At 44.1% G+C, this 23,891-nt stretch overlaps 1 protein-coding gene across 3 annotated transcripts in view; it reads right to left on the reverse strand.

The window, feature by feature from the left end:
- The window catches only part of FBXO10 (F-box protein 10), a 60,997-nt gene that overhangs the window by 29,801 nt on the left and 7,305 nt on the right, over positions 1–23,891 (reverse strand). For all 3 annotated transcript variants that reach the window (XM_039474790.2, XM_039474789.2, XM_039474788.2), the window contains exon 2: positions 1,493–2,083. In XM_039474790.2, the coding sequence (XP_039330724.1) occupies positions 1,493–2,077 (585 nt within the window). In that variant the 5' untranslated portion in view covers positions 2,078–2,083. The remainder of the gene's footprint in view (positions 1–1,492; positions 2,084–23,891) is intronic.

The raw sequence follows: 23,891 nt of genomic DNA on the forward strand, positions 1-23,891 counted from the left end.
CCCCACCTTTAAAAAAAAAAAAAAAAGAAAGAAAGAAAGAAAGAAAAAATCAGACGACATTACCTATCTCATAGGTGTGTAGAGAGGAATCCATGAGATAATGGCTATAAAGCATGTGCCATACACACACTATGACTGTCAGAAATGACTAGTGGTATCATGATCATTACAAACATGAGAGACAAGTAAGTTGTTATTGGTAATAACAATGACGATATACTTTTAAAAACTTTTATTTATTTATTTATTTATTTTTGAGACAGAGTTTCGCTCTTGTTACCCAGGCTGGAGTGCAACGGCACGATCTCGGCTCACCGCAACCTCCACCTCCTGGGTTCAGGCAATTCTCCTGTCTCAGCCTCCTGAGTAGCTGGGATTACAGGCCACCATGCCCAGCTAATTTTTTTGTATTTTTAGTAGAGACGGGGTTTCATCTTGTTGACCAGGATGGTCTCGATCTCTTGACCTTGTGATCCACCCGCCTCAGCCTCCCAAAGTGCTGGGATTACAGGCTTGAGCCACTGCGCCCAGCAAACTTTTATTTTTTTGAGATGGAGTCTTGCTCTGTCACCAAACTAGAGTACAATGGCATGATCTTGGCTCACTGCCACCTCTGTCTCCCAGGTTCAAGCAATTCCCCTGCCTCAGCCTCCTGAGTAGCTGGGATCACAGGCATGCATTACCACACCCAGCAAATTTTTGTATTTTCAGTAGAGACGGGTTTTCACCATGTTGGCCAGGATGGTCACCATCTTTTGACCTCATGATCTGCCTACCTTGGCCTCCCAAAGTGCTGGGATTACAGGCATGAGCCACCGTACCCAGCCAAATCTTTCATTTTTTTTTATGAGCAGGCAGGAAAGCAATATTATTTTTATTGACCACCTACATAATCCAAGTTTCTAGGCAACGTATAAGCTATAGACTGTTCTGCCAAGAACTACCAACACCCAGATACATGCTTTACTATGAACCATCTTCTGATCTGCATTCATGGAAGGAATGTGTTGGACAAATATTTCCTGACCTTCTCACTATCACCCTTGAGAATGAGCAAATCATGGTAAAAGCCTGACCTTCTTTGATCCCACACAAGGTAGGACTCACATGGTCCTGCACAGCCTTTCTCCTCTGTGACTCTCGCTCTGAGCATGCCTCCATGAGCAGTTCATATGCTCTCTGCTTCCTGTCACCAAGTCGCATGCCACTGGTGGCTCCAGTTAGCCCAGTTGGAAAGGGAAGAGGTGGAAAAGAATTATGGCTCCAAGCCCAAGCCACATTTTTAAATACAGCTTTACCAGGAATAAAGCAGAATTCTGAACTATGCTGATCATGTGCCTATTTTTCAACTGGTTCAGCACTCAGAGGAGTATGAGCATAATACTAACTCTTAACTTTCGATTCCAACAAAAAAGGGGATTACAAACCCAGAAAAGAGGCCAAGCCTCTGGGGTCAGGACTAGAGATGCCATCTATTGATATGGACACCCACCTTATACATGAAGGGTGAGAACCAGGCTGGCATGAAGACGAGGTTGCACAGGCGTGTGGTTGAGCAGTGCTGATCAATGCTGGCTAGCAGAGCCACTTCACCCAACTTCCCATGCCCCACAATCTCTACGGGCACCTTCAGGACAATTTCACCTTGTTCTTCGTACACACCTGGGAAGAGCACAATTCGGTCATACAGGCTGGCCATGGCCAAGGCACTGCCCAGGCTGTCAAACTCATGGCCTGGCCCAACACTCAGGGTACGTCGTTCCCTCCTCCGGCGGAAAAGAGAAAAGCAGACGGAAGACTCCAAGTCCAAGGCATTCTTGGTCCATGTCTTGGAGGCAAGATAATGCTGCTTGAAGGCTTCTCTCCAAGACTCAGGCTCCACATCTGGCTGGTTGGGCCAGTTGGGATGGCGGCACTTGGTGCAACCCAGACACAGCTGCCGCCAGCGGGTACTGTCAAGACTGAGGATCAGTTCATACCATGCCCTGCATACCAGGCTGCAGCGGCCCAGGTCAGGAAGGTGCAGATAGGCTAAGATCATGCGCCATAGCTCCAAGGGGAGGCCGCCAGCCTCCATGGTCACCTAGGAGACAGACACAAAACAAAAAAGGTTTCTATCTCTCCTACTTACCAGTCCCTTTCTTAAAATACCCCACTGCCATTTTCTGAGCCCAAGGGTGAGCAAGTAAACGAGGCCCAGCCAGTCGGAGGACTCTATCCTTTCAAACTGAATCCTATCCTAGAGTTTTCCACCAGGAATTAGCAGGGAAGACTCTCTTTTCTCTATGGTCAGATGCTATAAGGATATGACTCCAGAACTTCCAGGTTCCCCACCTTGTAGAGAAAACCTTCTGATACAAGAGCCAAACAGAAAGATGACACTTTAAAAAGAGGAAGAAAAAACGGTGAACACATGTGTGTGTGTCCTCGTAGTACTGATTTCAGATTCTTAAAGATGCCTTGGAATCTACAGTGCTTCTTTCGATTTTGTAGGATATCCCAATGGCCTTCTACTAAATCCCCCTTTTGCTCAAGCTGGTTTGATTTGGGTTTCTGTGACTTGCAACTAGACAAGTCTGTATTCCTAAGAGGGAACCCATCTTTGGCTGTTAGAGTCCTAGAGCTCTGGATCCCCTATACTCTCAAGGAAGAGACTCCTATCTCCTCACACTAATAGGAATGAGAACTGAGGCAGTGACTGTCCGTCTGTCTGTTTCTGCTCGTTCCCAGATCAAGTAATTACTGTTTCCCCAAGTGGGGCAGCCCCAGGAAAGGACAACTACCGAGTCAGATGCTGTGGGTTTTGGTCCTGGCTCTGCCATTGGTTATTCTGAGCAGTTATTGGTTATTCTGAACACCTATGGCTGGCTGCCCAGCCGTCCACCAACTTGCTTTTTCTGGAACTCTTCTCCTCTACCAGTGATGTATATCACATGATTACAGAGGTAGGGTTCCCTGCAGATGAATGTGTAGAACAAAGGATCCCCGACCCCTTGACTGCAACTGATTGGACTCTGGATGGTTCTAATGGGGCCATCAGGACCTTTTCCAGGAGAACAGGAGTTGCAATTCTAGAATCAGGTTGGCCTCATTCCTGAATGGTGGGGAATGAGTGGCCTTTTTCCTAAGCTATAAACTCAGGAATAGCCTCTGGTTATCATTTTCCCCAGGCTGAGGCACAAGAGGCAAGACAGGAGAAGCTGATCTACAATAAGAGAAGAATGAAAAAAGCAGAGAAAAGGGCAGAAGCAAGGGGCATCCAGTTTCTCTATAGCACTGCAGGTTATGGCTCTAGTCTACTCTCAAAGCTCAGCTTTATCTTTGCCCTTTGAATGCCATCAGATATCCCTGATAATGTAAGCCAGCTTTGTTTGTTTGTTTTTTATAACTAGTTCAAGCCCTCTCATTTATGAGTGTCATTTTTCCCACCTAAAAAGCAAGGGAGCCACGTAGATGACTTAGAGCAACTTCCAAGTCTGAAACCCTATAGTCTCTAGACAACTAGAAAGTAGGACCAAGGCCGGACACAGTGACTCACACCTGTAATCCCAGCAATTTGGGAGGCCAAGGTGGGTGGGGTGGATCACCTGAGGTCAGGGGTTCAAGACCAGCCTGGTCAACATGGTGAAACCTCATTTCTACTAAAAAACACAAAAATTAGGCTTGGCGCAGTGGCTCATGCCTATAATCCCAGCACTTTGGGAGGCTGAGTGGGGTGACTTGAGGTCAGGAGTTGGAGACAACTTAACCAATATGGTGAAACCCTATCTTTACTAAAAATAAAAATAATAACTGAGCATGGTGGTGTGCGCCTATAGTTCCAGCAACTCAGGAGGCCGAGACAGGAGAACTACTTGAACCCACCTGGGAAGTGGAGGTTGCAGGGAGTCGAGATCGCACCACTGCACTCCAGCCTGGGTCACAGAGCGGGACTCTCTCAAAACCAAACCAAACCAACTAACCCAGCTACTTGGGAGGCTGAGGCAGGAGAATCACCTGAACCCGGAAGGCGGATGTTGCAGTAAGCCAAGATTGCCTTACTATACTCCAGTCTGGGCGACAGAGTGTGACTCCATCCCAATCATATTCAATGTAATTCCATCTCAATCAATCAATAAAGTAGGACTAGAAACAACTGACCTTCATCAAATTGTTAACCTCTCCAGGGCCTTGGGTATCCTTGCAATTTTATGAAAATGCTAATCATACTCGTTAGTTATCTAAGCCCCAAGAAGGCTAGGAGCACAAATGTGTGATTCGATGTGAAAGAAACGCTGAGCTTCGTCAAGACTGGTGTGGCTTTAATTCTACAGATTTGTACTGGAGTCCAGGTATGTAGGTTCTTCTCTAGTGATCGCCAGTAAGACTCTACTAAGTCCTCAGCAACAGCAGAGAAAAGCTGGGCTCTGGACTGTTAAGTATAACAGAGAAAAGACTGGGCTCCTGACATCTGCCACTTCCCCAGATGGATGCCAGTTTATTTATGGCAGCTTCTATGACACTGATGCTTCCTGTTCTTCATTTATTTCTTTAGCTATACTTTCTCAGGCTTGTTTTTCCCTGAGATGGAGTCTCACTCTGTTGCGCAAGCTGGAGTACAGTGGTGCAATCTTAGCTCACTGCAACCTCTGCCTCCCGGGTTCAAGCAACTCTCCTGCCTCAGCCTTCTGAGTAGCTGAGATTACAGATGCGTGCCACCACACCTGGCTAATTTTTTTGTATTTTTAGTAGAGATAGGGTTTCACCATGTTGGTCAGACTGGTCTCGAACTTCTGACCTTGTGATTCACCCACCTCAGCCTCCCAAGGTGTTGGGATTACAGGGGTGAGCCATCGAGCCCGGCTTCTCAGGCTTTTTAACAGAAATGATTCTTCTATTCATTCTCTATCCATTTTGTATCTGAGCAATCACAGCCATTCCTTTGGCTACAACTATCTCTGGAAACGCATGACTACAAAACCTGAATGTCTAGCCCCAATCATCTTTCAAGCTCCATACATACCCAATTCTTTGTTGGGCATTTCTACCTGGATATTCCATAGATACCAAAAACTCAACATCATGCCCAAACAGAACCCAGACCTTCCACTTCAGGCCATGACGGAATAAATGAAACTAGATATTCCCTTCTTGCCATAAACAACTATAAAGCTGGACAAAATATATGAGGCAAGTGAATATGTGTTTTCAGGCACTGAGTAGCAAGCTGCTCAAGACTGTGATTTTGGGCTGGGCATGGTGGCTCATGCTTGTAATCCCAGAACTTTGGGAAGCCCGGGTGGGTGGATCACTTAAGGTCAGGAGTTTGAGAACAGCCTGACCAACACAGTGAAACCCCATCTCTACTAAAAATACAAAAAAATTAGCCAGGCATGGTGGCACGCACCTGTAATCTCAGCTACTCAGGAGGCTGAGGCAGGAAAATTGCTTGAACCCGGGAGGCAGAGGTTGCAGTGAGCTAAGATTGCACCATTGACCATTGCACTCCAGCCTGGGCAAGAAGAGCGAAACTCCCATCTCAAAAAAAAAAAAAAAAGACTGATTTTTGTAAAGCAAGGAAACCTAGAAAGTGGGTATCAAGAACACCCTGGCATTCATTCCAAGGCACTGTCTTACTATGGTGTAAGGAGATGGAGCCCAAGCAGAGTGACAGTCCCACTGAACAGGCAGATTTGAGTTCTGTGCTGCTGAAGAGGCTGGCATTTGTGAGGCAAGGTGCCAAAATACAGTGAACAGCACAGAGTGGGTGGGGTAGGGGGCAGTTCCTAGGCTGAAGGCTAGGCTGCACATGTAGAGGGCAAGACTTCATGGACTTCATCACACATAGTAGGGATCACTTGCTATGAAAATTTATTCTAATTTTCCACTTAATTTCTGTGTTTAATTTTGTTCATTCACTCATTTGACAGACATCTACTAAGACTTATTATGTAACAGGTCCTAAGAGAAAACATTAATAAATTGAGATTAAGACATGGTCTCTGTGCTCAAGTTGCTGACAGTTTAATAAGAGGGGAGAAGAAATAGTGAAAGAAAAAACAAAACAAAGCTGACAAAAGACCTTCACTAGTAGGTTGAAAAAAATCATGGAGTAACTCCTAGAGATGTCTTTTTTTTTTTGATTCGGTGGCCATGATCTCTGCTCACTGCAGCCTCGGCCTCCAAGGTTCAAGCAATTCTCGTGCCTGAGCCTCCTGAGTAGCTGGGGCTACAGGCACATGCTACCATGCCCAGCTAATTTTTGTATTTTTAGTAGAGATAGGGTTTCACCATATTGGTCAGGCTGATCTTGAACTCCTGACCTCAAGTGATCTGCCCGCCTTGGCCACCCAAAGTGCTGAGATTATAGGCATAAGCCACCGTGCCCGGCCTTAGAATCACTTTAGAAAAGTGTTTCAGTTTCCTCTACAGTTAAATGCACACCTATCCTATGACCCTGGAATTTCACTTCTATTTATACAAGATAAATTAAAATAGGTGTTTACAAAAAGGCTTACACAAGAATGTTTATAGCAGCTGTATTCATAATAGCAACACAAACGAACAAACTGGAAACAACCTCAACGTCCATCAACAGAAGGGTGGATAAACAAGTTCTGGCTTATTTGTACAACAGAGTACTATTCAGCAATAAAAAGGGATAAACCATTGATACAGGCAAGATGTATGAACCTCAAAAATATGCTGTGGCTGGGCGCAGTGGCTGACACCTGTTAATCCCAGCACTTTGGGAGGTTCAGGTAGGTAGGTTGAACTGCTTGAGCGTGAGTTTGAGATCAGCCTAGGCAACATACTGAGACCCTGTCTCTCAACAAAAATAAACAAAAAACATTAGCTGAGCATGGTAACACACGACTGTAGTCCCAGCTACTAGGGAGGTTGAGGTGGGAGGATCACTTAAGCCCAGGAAATCAAGGCTGTCGTGAAATATGATTATGCCACTGCACTCAAGCTTGGGCAACAGAGCAAGACTCTATCTCAAAAAACAATGCAAAACAAACAAAAAAGACAAAACTAGTCTATGGTGATAAAAATCAAAACAGTGCTTAGGCCAGCCACAGCGGCTCAAGCCTGTAATACCACCACTTTGGGAAGCATGTGTTCAGGAGTTCGAGATCAGCTTGAGCAACGTAGCAAGACCCCATCTCCAGAAAAAAGTTAAAACAATTTGCCAGGCTTGGTGGTGTCCACCTGTAGTCCCAGCTACTCGGGGGGCTAAGTGGGAGAATCCCTTGAGTCTAGGAATTTGAGGTTACAATAAGCTGATTGCGCCACTGCACTCCAGCCTGGGCAACAGCAAAACCTGTCTCAAAAAATAAACACAACACAACAGTGCTTGCCAACAAGGTGGAAATTAACTTGAAGTGGTTACAAGGGAACTTTAGGGTGAAGAAAATATTTGTATCTTGACTGGTGTGTTAGTTATATGGGTGCATACCTCTAAAAACTGTCACTAGAGGCCAGGCGCAGTGGCTCATGCCTATAGTGCCAACACTTTGGGAGGCTAAGGCTGGTGGATCACATGGGGTCATGAGTTCAAGACCAGCCTGGCCAACATCGTGAAACCCCATCTCTACTAAAAATACAAAAATTAGCCAGGCATGGTGGTGTGCGCCTGTAATCCCAGCTACTCGGCAGACTGAGGCAAGAGAATCACTTGAACCCAGGTGGTGGAGGTTTCAGTAAGGCGAGATTGTGCCACTACATTCCAGCCTGGACGATAGAGTGAAACTCCATTATCAAAAAATAAAAAAATATAGATTATTATCATCTTTCCCCATCCCTGCTCCACCCCTTGTACTGTATTCCTGGGTTAACAGCACCATCGTTTTCCACCTAGCTGCCCAAGTCAGAACTAAAGAAACCTTGATTTCTTTTCTTCCTCCTTTCCCCCCTCTCTAGGGTTTCTGTCTCCTTAAGCAATCTCTCCTATTAGTACTTTCTTCACTATCCTCCCTGTCCCTGCATGACTTCTGGCCTTAACATCTTTGATTTGGATTACCACGATAGATTCTTAACTGGTCTCCCAGAACCAGGCGCACTTCCATCCAATTCATCTGACATACAGCTGCCATAAGGATCTTTCTAAAATACAACTCTGACCTTGTCACTTGTTGGCTTAAAATTCCTGAGTGGTTCCCCATGGAGTCCTGGGTCAAATCTTGTACTGCAGATCAGCTGTGAGCTTGTCTCCTCTAGCCTCATCTCTGGCATTCCTCCCAACCTACCCTTGCCCTCTCAATAATACCTTTCAGAGGCCCTTTCCTTATCCTCTCCCCTCAGAAATTAAGTGCCTCCCCTGGGCTCCCACAGCACCCCGAGAACAGTTCTACCTAACATTTTAAACATGTGAAACAAAACACAGAGCACACAAAGCAAATACGTAGTTTAGAGAATCATTTTACAAGGCAAGTATCCTGTTCACCACCTCCTGAATCAAACAAAAATCTTCCCAGCCACCCTAAAAGCCTCTCTATGTCCCCCATTCCAACCCTTCCTCAAAAAGTAAGTTCAATCTTGAACTTATATCCAAGCATTTCTTCATGGTTTCATCACCTCAGTACGCATCTTTAGAGGCCATAATTTTTAGTTTTGTCCTTAAGTTTTTGGCTTGATAGGTCTTTTGATTCTCATTTCATCTGGAGGTTCCTCTCTATCCTTCTTTTCTTTACAATGCATTTGTTGAAAACCCTGACTCATGTGACCAGAGTTTCTCAGGGTCTGAATTTTGCTGACTGCACGATTACTCACAGGAGAGTTCACCTGTTCCTGTCATCTGCATGTCCTGCATGTCCAGCTGCTAAGCTGGGTCCGGAGGCTTGCTCAAACTCAGGTCCAACCCCTTTAGCAACACTACAAGTGGCACTGTACCTTTTTATTAGGAACCATATTTCTGGTTCTCTTTTTTGATGTTAGCAGCCAGTGGTGCTCAATGCCTCTATCCATCAATGCATTGGCGGTAATGAAATGTTAATAGTCTTAATTCACCAAAGAACACTAAAAACAGAATAAAACAAAACAAAAACCAAAGCCCAATCAAAACTCATTTGGCTATGATTAGCTGAAATAATTTTATAAGGATGTTTTATAATTCTATGCATCCACTATTTGGTTATCCCGTGGCATAGTACATACAGGAAGAGCCAGCTTGATGCTTTCCTTTTATTTCTGTTTTCTTTTTTGTTTTGTTTTGGTTTTTGTTTGTTTGTCTTTGACAAGGTCTTGCTCTATTTCCCTGGTTGGAGTACAGTGGCATGATCTTGGCTCAGTGCAACCTGCCTCCCAGGTTCAAGTGATGCTCTTGCTTCAGCCTCCTGAGTAGCTGGGATTACAGGCACTCGCCAAAATGCCTAATTTTTGTATTTTTAGTAGAGAAGGGGTTTCATCATGTTGGCCAGGCTGGTCTCAAACTCCTGACCTCAAGTGATCCACCTGCCTCGGCCTCCCAAAGTGCTGGGATTACAGGCATAAGCCACTGTGCCTGGCCTTCCCCCCGCCGCCCCCAACTTAAGACAGAGTCTTTCTGTTGCCCAGGTTGGAGTACAGTGGTGTGATTTCGGCTCACTATAACTTCAGCCTCCTGAGTTCAAGCAATTCTCTGCCTTGGCTTCCCAAGTAGCTGGCACTACAGGCCTGCACCACCACACCTGGCTAATTTTTGTAGTTTTGGATCATTTGAGGCCAGGAGTTCAAGACCTGGGATCTGTAGCCCAACCACACCTGGCCTGCTTGAGCCACAAGTGGGGTGACCTGGGAACAGAGGTCTGAAGTGTCCCTGAGCAATGAGCTCCAAGGTCCCAATAGTACCCCGGGCTTGTCTCTTTAAGCTGGTTTGCCCTCATAGCCCTAGCATTCAAGGCCTGTGATGGCAGAAGCAGCCTTGAAAATCAAATAGTCACCTGGCCACACCCTTGGTTTTCTCTTCATTTTTTAAAATTCTTTGCATAACCAGACTAAGAATTTTTCAGATCTTTGTGTTCTGCTTCCCTTTTAATTATAAATTGTCCTAAATCCTTCTCTCTTCTCCCACTTTACCATAAGCAGTTAGAAGCAGCCATACAGCATCCTGAATGCTTTGCTACTTAAGAGATTTCCTCTGGCAAATAACCTAGCTTTTCTAGATTTCTCTCTTTTCTGCCTTCTATAGAGTCCTAGGACATAGACATTGATTCAGCCAAGTTCTTTGCCACCTTCTAAGAAAGATGATGTTCCTTCCAGTTTCCAATACCTTGTTCCTCATTGCTGTCTGAGACCTCATCAGAGTAGTCTTCACTACTGCAACCACTCAAGTAATCTCTAAGAATGAGGCTTCCTCTATATCCCTTCTTTTCCCAGGCCTTGCCTGGCCAGAACCATCCTTAATGTAGCATTCATGTCAATGAAGGCTTTTTCCAGCATTCGCTTCCAAAACTGTTCTAGTCTCTACCCATTATCCAGTTCCAAGTTGCTTCTACATTTTTAGATATTTGTTATAGCAACACCCCACTTCTCCAGTACCAATTTATGTCTTAGTCTGTTTAGTGCAACTAAGTCAAAATTCTTGAATCTGACTAACCTGTAAAGAACAGATTATTTATTTCTTACAGATCTGGAGCCTGGGAAGTCCAAGATCAAGGTGCTGGCACGTGGTGAGGATGTCCTTGCTGTGTCCTCAGATGGTGGAAAGTAGAAGAGCAAAAGGGATGAAAATCTGTGTCTGCACACTGCAGAAGGATAGAGAGTGCACCCCACAAACCCTTCCATTCATGAGGGAAGAGTCCTTATGACCTAAACACCTCCCAAAACTGTTGCACTGGGGATTAGGTTTCCAACACAAAAATTTTGGGGGGACATATTCAGACCATGGTAGTGACCAATTCAGGTCGTGCGTATGTGTGCGTGCACGCATGTATGTTTTTTGAGACAGTCTCGCTCTGTCTCCAGGCTGGAGTGCAGTGGTATGATCTCTGCCTCCCAGGTTCAAGTGATTCTCCTGCCTCAGCCTTCTGAGTAGCTGGGACTATAGGCACACACCACCATGCCCAGCTAATTTTTGTATTTTTAGTAGAGACAGGGTTTCACCACGTTGGCCAGGATGGTCTCTATCTCTGGACCTTGTGATCCACTAGCCTCGGCCTCCCAAAGTGCTGGGATTACAGGCATGAGCCACTGCGCCCAGCCACATGTATGTTTTTAAACTATTATTATGAAGTCATGGACTTAAACATATTTTGTGGGTTTCAAGTCTTTGAAATCCCTACTTATTGAGGCTCAAACTAAGCTGTCTTTGGCCCCTAAAATGGTTCCTCAGTCCTTTTGGCACAACCCCTGTATCCACTGATAGCTTCCTTGCTATGTGGTATGTCTAGAGAACATAACAGCTTTAAGAAGCTATCTTTAAAACATTTTCATTGAGAAAATTGTAGACTTACATGCAGTTATAAGAAATAATAGAGACCCTTTGTATTCTTTTCTTGGTTTGCCCCAATGGTAACCGTTTGCAAAACTACCATATAATACCACTCTAGCATGGTGACATTGATACAGTCCAACATCTAATTTAATTTCTCGAGTTTTACTTGTACTCACTTGTGCATGTGTATTAAGTTCTACACAATTTTATTACCAACGTAACTTTGCGTATCTACTACTAGTAAAGATGGTGAACAGTTCCAACACCATATGGATCCCTTGTGTTCCCCTTTTGTAACTACACACGTTTCCAGCCTGCCTCCTCTCTCCTGTCCGTAACCACCGGCAACCATTAATTTGTCCTCCAGTTCTAAAATTTTATCATTTCAAAAATGTTATATAGGCTGGGCATGATGGCTCATGCCTGCAACCCCAGCACTTCGGGAGGCCGAGGTGAGCAGATCACAAGGTCAGGAGTTTGAGACCAGCCTGGCCAATATGGTGAAACCCCATCTCTACTAATGATACAAAAATTAGCTGGGCATGGTGGCATGCACCTGTAGTCCCAGGTATTCAGGAGGCTAAGGCAGAACAATCGCTTGGACCTGGGAGCAGAGGTTGCAGTGAGCCAAGATTGCACCACTGTACTTCAGCCTGGGTGAAAGAGTGAGACTCAGTCTTAAAAAAAAAAAAAAGTTATATAAATGGGATTATACAGTGTGCCACTTATTAAGACTGGCTTTTTTCCATTCACTGTAATTCCATGGAGGCTCATCCTACTTGTTGTGTGCATCAATAGTTTATTTCTTTATGATGCTGAGTACTATTCCGTGGTATGAATGTACAGTAGTGTATATTTGTAGAATTGACAAGTGCATGCATATGTGCAATACAGCCCCCATCAAGAAACGGAATACCCCAGAAGTTCTCTCATGACTCTTCAGCCAAGTTCCACCCTCAACCCCAAGAGGCAACCACTGACTTTTTTTCTCTTATCTCCTCAAATTCCTATTATCATGATTTCCTACTACAAATTAGTTTTGTCTGTTCTAGAGTTGCATATAAATAGGATCATGCAGTATGTATTCTTCTTTCAGTCAGTATATTTTGAGATTCATCCATCTCATTGCATGTGGTTTACTTTTTAACTGCTGAGTAGTATTTCACTGTATTAAGTGTTAATATATCACAGTTTAAAAAAATTAATTCTCCTTAAAAAATTAATTCAGGTTTCATTAATTAATGAAACCTGAATTACTTTCAGTTTGGGGCTGTTATGGGTAATGCTACTGTGAATATTCTTATATTAAGTGTCTTTGTGGACATGTTTTAATTTTTCTTGAGTCAATATTTGGGAGTGGAATTTCTGGGTTCTTTTCCCAGAGAGACCATACTATTTTACACTCCTATCAAGAAAGATACACAGTTGCTCCACATTTGTGGTGTTTTTTGTTTTTTTTGGTTTTTGTTTTTTAAAGCAGGGTCTCACTCTGTCACCCAGGCCAGAGTGCAGTGGTATGATCAGAGTTCACTGCAACCTTGAATTCCTAGGCTCAAGTGATCCTGCTGCCTCAGTCTCCCAAAGTGCAGGGATTACAGGAGTAAACCACCATGCCCAGCCTGTTGCTGGTTTTTAAAATTTTATCATTCTGGTGGGTATGTAATGGTATATGATTTTGGTTTTAATTTGCATTTCCTTCATAACACAGGATGTTGAGACTTTTTGCATATGATTATTGGCCATTCATATATCTCCTTTTTGAATTATTTGTTCAAATCTTTTATTTTGTTTTCAGATGGAGTTTCACTCTTGTCGCCCAGGCTGGGGTACAACGGCGTGATCCTGGCTCAGTGCAACCTCCAACCTCCACCTTCCTGGTTCAAGTGATTTCTCCTGCCTTAGCCTCCCGAGCAGTTGGGATTACAGGCACCTACCACCATGCCCAGCTGATTTTTGAATTTTTAGTAGAGATAGGATTTCACCATGTTGGCCAGGCTGGTCTTGAACTCCTGACCTCAGGTGATCCATCCACCTCGGCCTCCCAAAGTTCTGGGATTACAGGTGTAAGCCACTGTGCCTGGCCCTTTTGTCTATTCTTATTTGGGCTTTTTATTTTTTTATTTTTTGTGGCATATATCTTTTTTTTTTTTTTTTTTTTCTTTTTTTTTTTTTGAGACGGAGTTTCGCTCTTGTTACCCAGGCTGGAGTGCAATGGCGCGTTATCGGCTCACCGCAACCTCCGCCTCCTGGGTTCAGGCAATTCTCCTGCCTCAGCCTCCTGAGTAGCTGGGATTACAGGCACGCGCCACCATGCCCAGCTAATTTTTTGTATTTTTAGTAGAGACGGGGTTTCACCATGTTGACCAGGTTGGTCTCGATCTCTCGACCTTGTGATCCACCCGCCTCGGCCTCCCAAAGTGCTGGGATTACAGGCTTGAGCCACCGCGCCCGGCTATTTTTTTATTTTTTAAGATGGGGTTTCACCATGTTGGTCAGGCTGGTCTTGAACTCTCGACCTCACGTGATCCGCTCGCCTTGGCCTCCAAAGTGCTTGGATTACAGGCGTGAGCCACCATGCCCGGCCTGGGCTGTCTTTTTATATTGAATTATAGGACTTCTTTATATTTCCTTTGCCAGATATGTTCTTTGAATATTTTCTTCCAATCTGTGGTTTGACTTTTCATTGCCTTAACAGAATCTTTTGATGAGAGTGTTTAATTTTGATGAAGTCTAACTTACCATTTTTTTTCCTTTTATTTTTTTCTATCTGAAAAAGCTTTGTTAATTCCTAAGTCATGGATATAGTCTCCTGTATTTTCTGCTGAAAGCTTTGTGGTTTTGACTTTTACATACTGTTCTATGATCCATCATGAATTAATTTCTGTTATGGTATGAGGTGGTTGAGGTTTATTCTTTTTCTATGTGGATATCAAGTTATCCTAGCACCATTTGTTGAAAACAGTCTCTTTTCCTTATTGGGTTCCTTTGGTGACTTTTTCAAAACATCAAACATTGATAGTGTGGGATTATTTCTGGACTATTTATTGTTTCATTGATCTGTCAATCTTTACGTCAGCACCACAGTATCACCACAATTTTTGACTTTTTTTTTCCTTTCATGAATTATGCTTTTGGTGTCAAGTCTAAGAACTTTTTACCTAACTCTAGATCTTAAAGATTTTTTTCCTGTGTGTTTTTCTAAAAGTTGTATAGTTTATACTTAAGCCTACAGTCGATTTTGAGTTAATTTCTTATTGAAGTGTAAGGTTTATGCTGATTTTTTTTTATCCTATGGTTATCCAACTGTCCCAGGACCATTTGTTAAAAAGGTTATCCTTTCTCCATTGAATTGCTTTTGTACTTTCGTCAAAAAAATGGTAAGTCGGTTGAACATATTTTTGTTCTGCAGTCTTTTCTCTTTTTTTGAGACAGAGTCTCACTCTTGCCCAGGCTGTAGTGCAGTGGTGCAATCTCAGCTTATTGCAACCTCTGCCTCCTGGTTTCAAGTGACTCTCCTGCCTCAGCCTCTCAAGGGATTACAGGCACACGCCATTATGCCCAGCTGATTTTTGTATTTTTAGTAGAAACAGGTTTTGCCACGTTGTCCAGGCTAGTCTTGAACACCTGACTTCAGGTGATCTGTCTGCTTCAGCCTCCCAAAGTGTTGGGATTACATGCCTGACCTGTTCTGAATTCTTTAATGGAATATGTCAAAACCACAATCTGGATATTAGAGATGCTTTTTCTACTAGCTTGGTCATTGTTTCTAGGTCTTCTGCATCCTCCACTGGATTGTTTATGATAGGAACTGGGTACTTTTCTCTCTGAAGACTCAATACCTGGTGTTGACTCCATTTTCTATTACAACTATTCAGGGCAACAGAAAAGACAAGAACATTCTTAGCTACAAGGTGCCTAGATTATCCCAATACTGGGTCTATGTGTCCGGGCACTATGAGAGTGGGATTCTGATTTTTCCCAGGCTATGGGGTTCTTTCAGGCAATGATAACAATAAATGACAATTTGTGATTACCTACAATTGATATGACCATCATCACAAGAGAGTGGTACCTCTGGCAGCTTAAATGAACTCTTTTATATTGAACTCTCACATAACTCACTCTTTCCCTCACAACTTCACATCCTTGCACTATGCATCCCTTCCGAACTCTATCCCAGACCTCTTTACCCCTCCCGGAGGCCTTGGGTAGCTCTGCCTCTAGTTATTCTTTTCCTAATTCGAATGTTGTTTTTCTCCTCACAAAATCATTCTCATGAGAAAGGAGCACTGCCAGGATCCCTCTGAGGGGGGTAGATGCAGTTCAGCCTCAGCTAGGCCCTCTCCTCCAACTATGTTCTTGGCTTGCTTCAATTGAGAAGAAATTTTAAAATGTTATTTTGCTGTCTTTCCATAAAGTTTTGGTGACCTATACGCGGTTCTCTGAATTCAATGACTTCACATATTATATTTCATCTAGCCCTGACCCTTCACAAGGTTAATTTCTAGCTAGCTCAGATAGTCTCCCTTCCACATAACAATTTACATCCTGTGTCCCCACACTGTTTACATTTATCTTTTTACATTTCTTATCTCCCTATAAAGAGAAGCTCATTATAATATATTCTAGCTGTCCTGGTTTCATTTTTTTCCTTATTATTTAGCCACTTCAATTTAAAATCACCAGAAGAACATCATTATCCCCATTTTAGTAACCTTCCGAAAGTATGCTAACCATCAACTACCCAAACATTTCCTCCCAGTGGGTGATCTCACTTTAACCAGGACCAACTGCTGCATCTGAAAGGAGTATCTTTCATCATTACTAAGAGCTCTGACCTACTTGTTAGACTCTGTTCTCATCATCCCCACAGTTTGCTTTTGGTTTCTGAGCTCCTCTGAGTATAACCGTATGCTCTTCTTTCAGAGAGCACCGTATATTGTGCACTTTCTGAGATGCTTTCTCTATGATGTTCGGTCCTTCTGCAAGGGGCAACTCTAACAGGTGTTGAAGAGTGAATCAGCTAACACTAAAGGAACCTAACCCATACAACCTTCCAGGTGAGAGGCTTCGATATGGTCTTTTGCGGGTGTTTCCATTAGGGTTCTCCTGGGACCTATTGCTAATGGTCAGTATTCTAATTCACAGGAGGGATTATAAGAGAGACCCAAATCGCAACCACCAACCCTCATAAATGCATCTCAGCTTTCCTGTCAACCCGAGCCTAGTTTACTTTACTATGTAAGTGTTTAACCCCGTCAGTGTGTTGTGTGCCCCATGTGACATCCCACAGTACCCAACACTGCCGATTTCTGCCCCAGATGGGTTTCCCACGTTTACCATAACAGCTCATCAATAAGAAATGCCCTAGGCTATCATAATTCAGTTACAGAGAATACAGCAAGAACCCCATATACTATCCAATATGCAGCACAAAGTACACACTTAATAGCAGTGTTTTAAAGTAAGTGAATAAGCAGAGATGAGCCCCCCATCATGCCCCCACCTCAAATTCTGGGTGAATAATTAATGTATCAACCAGCAGGTGATAGCAACATTTGCTGTCATAGCTAATAACAATGTGAGACAGAAAGAATTAAGCACGATTGCAGCTTACAGAGATCAAGAAGAAAGAAAATCTTTAAGCCAGACTTAGTAGGACCTCCCATAGCAGTGATTCTTTAATTGTGGCTCTTCAATCATTACTGAAGAATCACCTGGGGCCTATTCCTAGCTCCATGTCAGACCTCCAGAATCAGAATCTCTGGAGTGGAACCAATTATGTGCATTTTTAACAAGCTCCCTGGTGATTGTGATAAAGGACCCGACCCACACTTGGATGCAGAGTCCTTCTTCCTTAGCTTCAACACTTTCAGTGAAGGGCTCTCCGTATCATGCAAAGACCAATAATTTCAAAGCCAGAAGCCCTGGGATCAAGTTGCAGGTAACTTTGAGCAAGTCACTTAACCTCTCTGGGTCTCAGGTTCCTCATATATAAATTGATAGCACCCAAAAGGCTTGCTGTGATGATTAAAAAATTGAACACACATTGTATTGGCAATCATTGCTCTTCATCAACTACTTCCAGTTTTCCTTCCTTCTGAGCACAGGACGAGAATGTACATCTGATCCCTCCTGAAGTCAAATGGAGCCACAAGACTAGTACTAGCCAATGGGTTTTGAGTAGAAGAGGTGTGCGTTACTTCTCAACTACAGCACTTCATTGTCTATGCAAGATCATCCAGAGCTTGCTTTTCTTCCTGGCACAGCAACTGTCAACATTTGCTTTGATGAGATGACAGTTACCCTAAGAACCTGGATCCTTACATGATTAGAGTAAGCAGAGGGACTCCGACAAAGCCCAGATGGACATACACCATGATGAAAAATACACCTTTGTTTGGGTTAAGGCACTAAGAACTTGCAGATTGTTACCAGAGCCCAGCCCAGCCATTTCTGGCTGAAAGAGCATGTGAAACTCTAAAGGGCACTATCATAACACCCTGGACACCTTGAGATTGACTTCACTACTCTTCCCCAGGTAGTGTCAGTTCTGACCTCTTTTTTTTTTTTTTTTTTTTTTTTGGGACGGAGTTTCGCTCTTGTTACCCAGGCTGGAGTGCAATGGCGCGATCTCGGCTCACCGCAACCTCCATCTCCTGGGTTCAAGCAATTCTCCTGCCTCAGCCTCCTGAGTAGCTGGGATTACAGGCACGCGCCACCATGCCCAGCTAATTTTTTGTATTTTTAGTAGAGACGGGGTTTCACCATGTTGACCGTGATGGTCTCAATCTCTCGACCTCATGATCCAACCGCCTTGGCCTCCCAAAGTGCTGGGATTACAGGCTTGAGCCACCACGCCCGGCCCAGTTCTGACCTCTTGAAGCCACTGTGGCTCTACCCTCTTACACAAGTTGCATGTTGGGAAAGGCCTTGAATGCCAGACTAAGAAGCTTGTACTTGTCTATTATAAATTTCTCAGAAGCTGGGCGCGGTGGCTCAAGCCTGTAATCCCAGCACTTTGGGAGGCCAAGGCGGGTGGATCACAAGGTCGAGAGATCGAGACCATCCCGGTCAACATGGTAAAACCCCGTCTCTACTAAAAATACAAAAAATTAGCTGGGCCTGGTGGCGCGTGCCTGTAATCCCAGCTACTCAGGAGGCTGAGGCAGGAGAATTGCTTGAACCCAGGAGGCGGAGGTTGCGGTGAGCCGAGATCACGCCATTGCACTCCAGCCTGGGTAACAAGAGCGAAACTCCGTCTCAAATAAATAAATAAATAAATAAATAAATAAATAAATAAATTTCTCAAAAGAGAGGTGGCCTGATCAGAGCTATATTTTAAGGAGATCCATCCAGGAGAGGTGTTTAGGTGGAACAGTGAGGGCAGGAACTCACAATTTTGCAAATATTAAATTATAGTTTCTTTCCCTTAGGATGATGTGTGGGTGTCTGGGGGATTTGGGGCCAAGCTACTTGATGTAGAAATTACTAGAGCTTCAGTTTTCTTGGGGTTCTGAGAAGCCCACCTATAGTAGGAAGCACATGGCATAGTCACTGGCCTCTCGGGGGAAGGGGGATTTCACAGCAGGTTACTCTCAACCCTTCAGCACTTGCTTCCCTCCAGACTTGCCTGTGTACCCAACTCCAGGGCTCTGAATCTAGAATGAAGCCAACAATTACCCTCTCTGGACTCCGAGCTCACATGCACATTCCCTATTGTTCCATTTGGCTTTATTTACTATATCTTTTCACTAATCCATGGGGATCCATGAAGCAACAGGGATTTCTTAGAACAAGGTAACACATTTTTTTTTTCAATGCATTCAAGTTTTGCCCTTCCTTTTACCACTGGGACCTTTGCATGTGGAATTAAAAGTAACCAATGTCCCCAGAGCCTGTGCACCTGGAGTGTGATGCCTGTAAAGAACTGGAAAAACAATGATGGGAGCCTGTCATGGAGGGAGCATGGCCTGAAGTAGACCCCAAGTGGTTCCATTTTTAAATTTTTTTTTTTTTTTTTAGAAATGAGGTTTCTCTGTGTTGCCCTGGCTAGAGTACAGTGGCATGAGCACAGCTCACTGCAGCCTTGAACTCCTGGCCACAAGTGTTCCTCCCACCTTGGCTTCTCAAAGTACTGGGATTACAGGCATGAGTTACCATGCCCAACCTTGTTCCATTTTTTTATGTTCCCAAGTGTCAGAACTCAGAGTTTCTGTGTAGCACTCTCCTAACCTCCCACTAGAGGTATCCACATGCCTCTGGGCCACCTGGTATCCCCAGCCTCAGTGGGAGAGGCAAAGGCCACCCTCTCAGGAGGCAAGTCCCATAAGACTCGGCTCTCAACAAGCAGCTCTGCTGCTGCCTTGCCCTGTCACTTCAGCACGTCCTTGAACCTTTCTGAACCTATTTCTTTGCCTCTAAACTGAGGTTGACAACGGCTGGCCTGCTACACCTCAAGAAGATTTTGAGAATTTCCAGAGAGAAAAGTCATTTATTCAACAAATATTCGTTGATTGCTTACTATGTGCCAGGCATCGTTCCAAGAACTGAAAAGCAGTCAATGAGACCTACCTTCAGAGACAGACAATAAACAGAAAAGATATTAACATAAATGCAACGAAGAGAAAAAAAGCAGGTTAAGGGGTTTGTGACAGGGTTGTCAAGGAAGATCTCTGAGGAAGTGACATTTGAATAGGGACCTGAATGACATTTAAAGCCATGGCATGGGCTGAGATCACTAGTCACAGAGTTGAGAGAGAGAGGCAGTCTGATGAACAAGCCCTCAGCCACTGGAACACCTAAAGGGCATGAAATGGAAAAGCACCACAAAGGAGAAAGTGGAACGACCTCCCTCACGGCACTGTCCAGAGCTCTGCACCTGTGAGGCACTGGAGGGAAGGTGCTGTTTTGTTCATTTGCTGTCTGTACTCCCACTACTTCTGAGAAGGGTGGGCTCCATGTGACGTTCACCGAGCACCAAGATGGGCAGGCAAGCTGGGCTCAGGAAGACAAACATCCCTCAGGGATCTGGACTTGGGAGCTGTGTGGTGGGAGGAAGTGGCAACAGGGGAACCCTTTGGTATTAACAGTACAAAGTGAAGCCCTTGCTTTGCTCCTCCCCCAAGATCTCTAGCAATACCTCCATTGCTCACAAATGCTTTTGTATGAGTGGATCTGTGAGGGGGGACAGAGGGGACAGAGGAAGTGCTGAGTTATTCCACAGGGATGAACCATGGGAAAAGGGAAACATACCTGCAGACTCAGAGTGCCAGGTGACAGAGCCTGGGCACCTCTAGAGGGAAATTCACTGCGGAATTATATGTTTTTCTTTATGTATTGTCTGTCTCCCCTGAGTAAAACGTAAGCTCCTAAAGGGCAGAAACTTTGTATCACTGCTTTGTACTGTGCCCAGAACTATGCCTGGCCCATAGCAGATGCTCGACAATCATTTACTGAATAATTAGCCACCCTCATCATTATCTGGTATATGAGCATAGCTGAGACTACTCAAATCATTAGCTATAGACTCCCTGCTGCCACACAGATCCCTGTGGAATAAAAAAGAAGTAAATAAGAATCCAAGCATGTATTCAACACTTGCTGTGTATACGACCAAGTGGTTAGCACCTTGTGAGTCAGTGGGAATCTGATAAAGACTGGCTCTCAAGTCTGGCAGAACAAAGGTATGTCTACCAAAAAACACCCAAAAGACAAACAGAAAACAAACAAACAAAAAACTCCACAATTCAAGGAGAAAAATGCTTAGTGCCTGATACAGTTTGGCTGTTCCCACCCAAAATCTCATCTAGAATTATAATCCCCATAATCCCCATGTATCAGAAGTGTGACCAAGTAGAGAGGTAACCAGATCATGAAGGCTGTTTCCCCCATGCTGTTCTTGTGACAGTGAGTGAGTCTCATGAGATCTGATGCTTTTATAATCATCTGGCATTTCCCATGCTTGCACTCATTCTCTCTCCTGCTTCCCTGTGAGAAGGTGCCTTCTGCCATGATTTTAAGTTTTCTGAGGCCTCCACAGCCATGTGGAACTGTAAGTCAATTAAACCTCTTTCTTCATAAATTACTAGTTGTGGGTATTTCTTCATAGCAGCATGAGAACAGATTAATACAGTAAATTGGTACCACAGAGAGTGGGGTGCTGCTGTAGAGATACCCCAAAATGTGGAAATGACTTTGGAACTGAGTAATAGGCAGAGGTTGGAATAGTTTAGAGGAAGAAGAAGAAGACAAAAAATGCGGGAAAGTTTGGAACTTCCTAGAGACTTAGAGGGCTCAGAAGACAAGAAGATGTGGGAAAGTTTAGAGCTTCTTAGAGACTTGTTGAATGGCTTTGATCAAAAGCTGATTGTGACATGGACAATGAAGTCCAGGCTGAGGTAGTGTCCGATGGAGATGAGGAACTTGTTGGGAAATGGAGTAAAGATAACTCTTGCTATGCAAAAAGACTCCTGCCTCAGCCTCCCAAAGTGCTGGGATTATAGGCGTGAGCCACCATGCCCAGCCTTACATGTCATCTTAATAAGCACGTACAATAATCAAAACACAGTATTCTTATCCTCAATTCCTAGGAGTAAACATTTATTCAGTTTTACTTAGTAAACTGGGATTTACTAAACTGGTCTGAGTCCAAAGCCTTTCTATTACCACCACCTGCCTTCTAGTTCCTTTCTTGGAGTATTAGGGTTCTTGTGAAGTGATAATTTAGGAACTTCTAGCCTCACCATCACATATATATATAAACTCATAGATCATGAAATAAGAATGAATTTGAATCTGCAATTGTTATGCACTAAAATATCACTACACAATGTTGGAAAAAGCAGTACTCTGTTAAGAAGCCCAGCCAAAGATGTAGGACCTCAAGCCAGGATCTATGAAAATCAAGGGCACCTCTACTCAGCAGCAGACCCCTGGGTCAGCAAGAATCAGGGCAGCGGCAACAAGGAATAATACAGAGCTGAAGGGGACCTCAACCAACTCAGACGTTACAGGTGGGTACGCAGAGGGAACTATCTGATCAGGGTCCTTTTCTCCCTCCTGCCTCCCAGCCATTTCTCTTTAATTACTCTCAGTTAGAGGCAATTCCACATCAAGTGATCAATACTTTACATATGAAATGACACATTCAGTGAAGTCAGACCATTCTGTCTTAGCTTCCTCATCTATTAAATGGAGACAATGGGCCGGGCGTGGTGGCTCACGCCTATAATCCCAGCCCTTTGGGAGGCCAAGACTGGTAGATTACGAGGTCAAGAGATTGAGACCGACGGGTAGCTGGGCATGGTGGCACGTGCCTGTAATCCCAGCTACTCAGGAAGCTGAGGCAGGAGAATTGCCTGAACCCAGGAGGCGGAGGTTGCGGTGAGCCAAGATCGCGCCATTGCACTCCAGCCTGGTTAACAAGAGTGAAACTCCGTCTCAAAAAAAAAAAAAAAAAAAAAAAGAGATCGAGACCATCCCGGTCAACATGGTGAAACCCCGTCTCTACTAAAAATACAAAAATTAGCTGGGCATGGTGACGCATGCCTGTAGTCCCAGCTACTCAGGAGGCTGAGGCAGGAGAATTGCTTGAACCCAGGAGATGGAGGTTGCGGTGAGCTGAGATCGCGCCATTGCACTCCAGCCTGGGTAACAAGAGCGAAACTCTGTCTCAAAATAAATAAATAAATAAGTAAATAAGTAAATAATAAAATGGAGACAATGCTACTGCAGGGAACTGTTCCGGGGATGAAATGAGAGAATGGATGGAAAGCAATTAATACCACACCTGATACGGCAAACGGAGTGCATGACAACTAATTCCCTCTTTCCTAAGATTCTTTCCTTTCCCTGAGTGCCTTTCCCTTTCTTTTCTCTGCATCACACTTTGAATCAACCCTTTCCATATCCTAGAAAATAAAAATTAATTATAGCCAATAAATTTCCTATTGTGAGGTAAGGAAAAAAGAGACTAGATGGGTAGGTGCAGTGGTTTATGCCTGTAATCCCAGCACTTTGGGAAGTCGAGGCGGGCAGATCACTTGAGCTCAGAAGTTTGAGACCAGCCTGACCAACATGGTGAAACCCTGTCTCTACTAAAAATAGAAAAATTAGCTGGGCGTGATGGCTCATGCCTGTAGTCCCAGCTACTTAGAAGGCTGAGGCAGGAGAATTGCTTGAATCCGGCAGTCGGAGGTTGCATGAGCGGAGATCACGCCACTGCACTCCAGCCTGGGCAACAGAGTGAGACTCAATCTCAAAAAAAAAAAAAAAAGAGGGCTGAGTGTGGTGGCTCATGCCTATAATTCTAGCACTTTGGGAGGCCAAGGCAGGTGACCATGCTGGTCAACATGGTAAAACCCTGTCTCTCCAAAAAAAAATACAAAAAAATTAGCTGGGAATAGTGGCGCATACCTGTAGTCCCAGCTACTCGGCAGGCTGAGGCAGGAGAATTGCTTGAACCCAGGAGGCGGAGGTTGCGGTGAGCCAAGATTGA

The sequence above is a fragment of the Saimiri boliviensis genome, chromosome 2 (genome assembly GCF_048565385.1).
Source record: "Saimiri boliviensis isolate mSaiBol1 chromosome 2, mSaiBol1.pri, whole genome shotgun sequence".
In the NCBI taxonomy this organism is placed as follows: Eukaryota; Metazoa; Chordata; class Mammalia; order Primates; family Cebidae; genus Saimiri; species Saimiri boliviensis.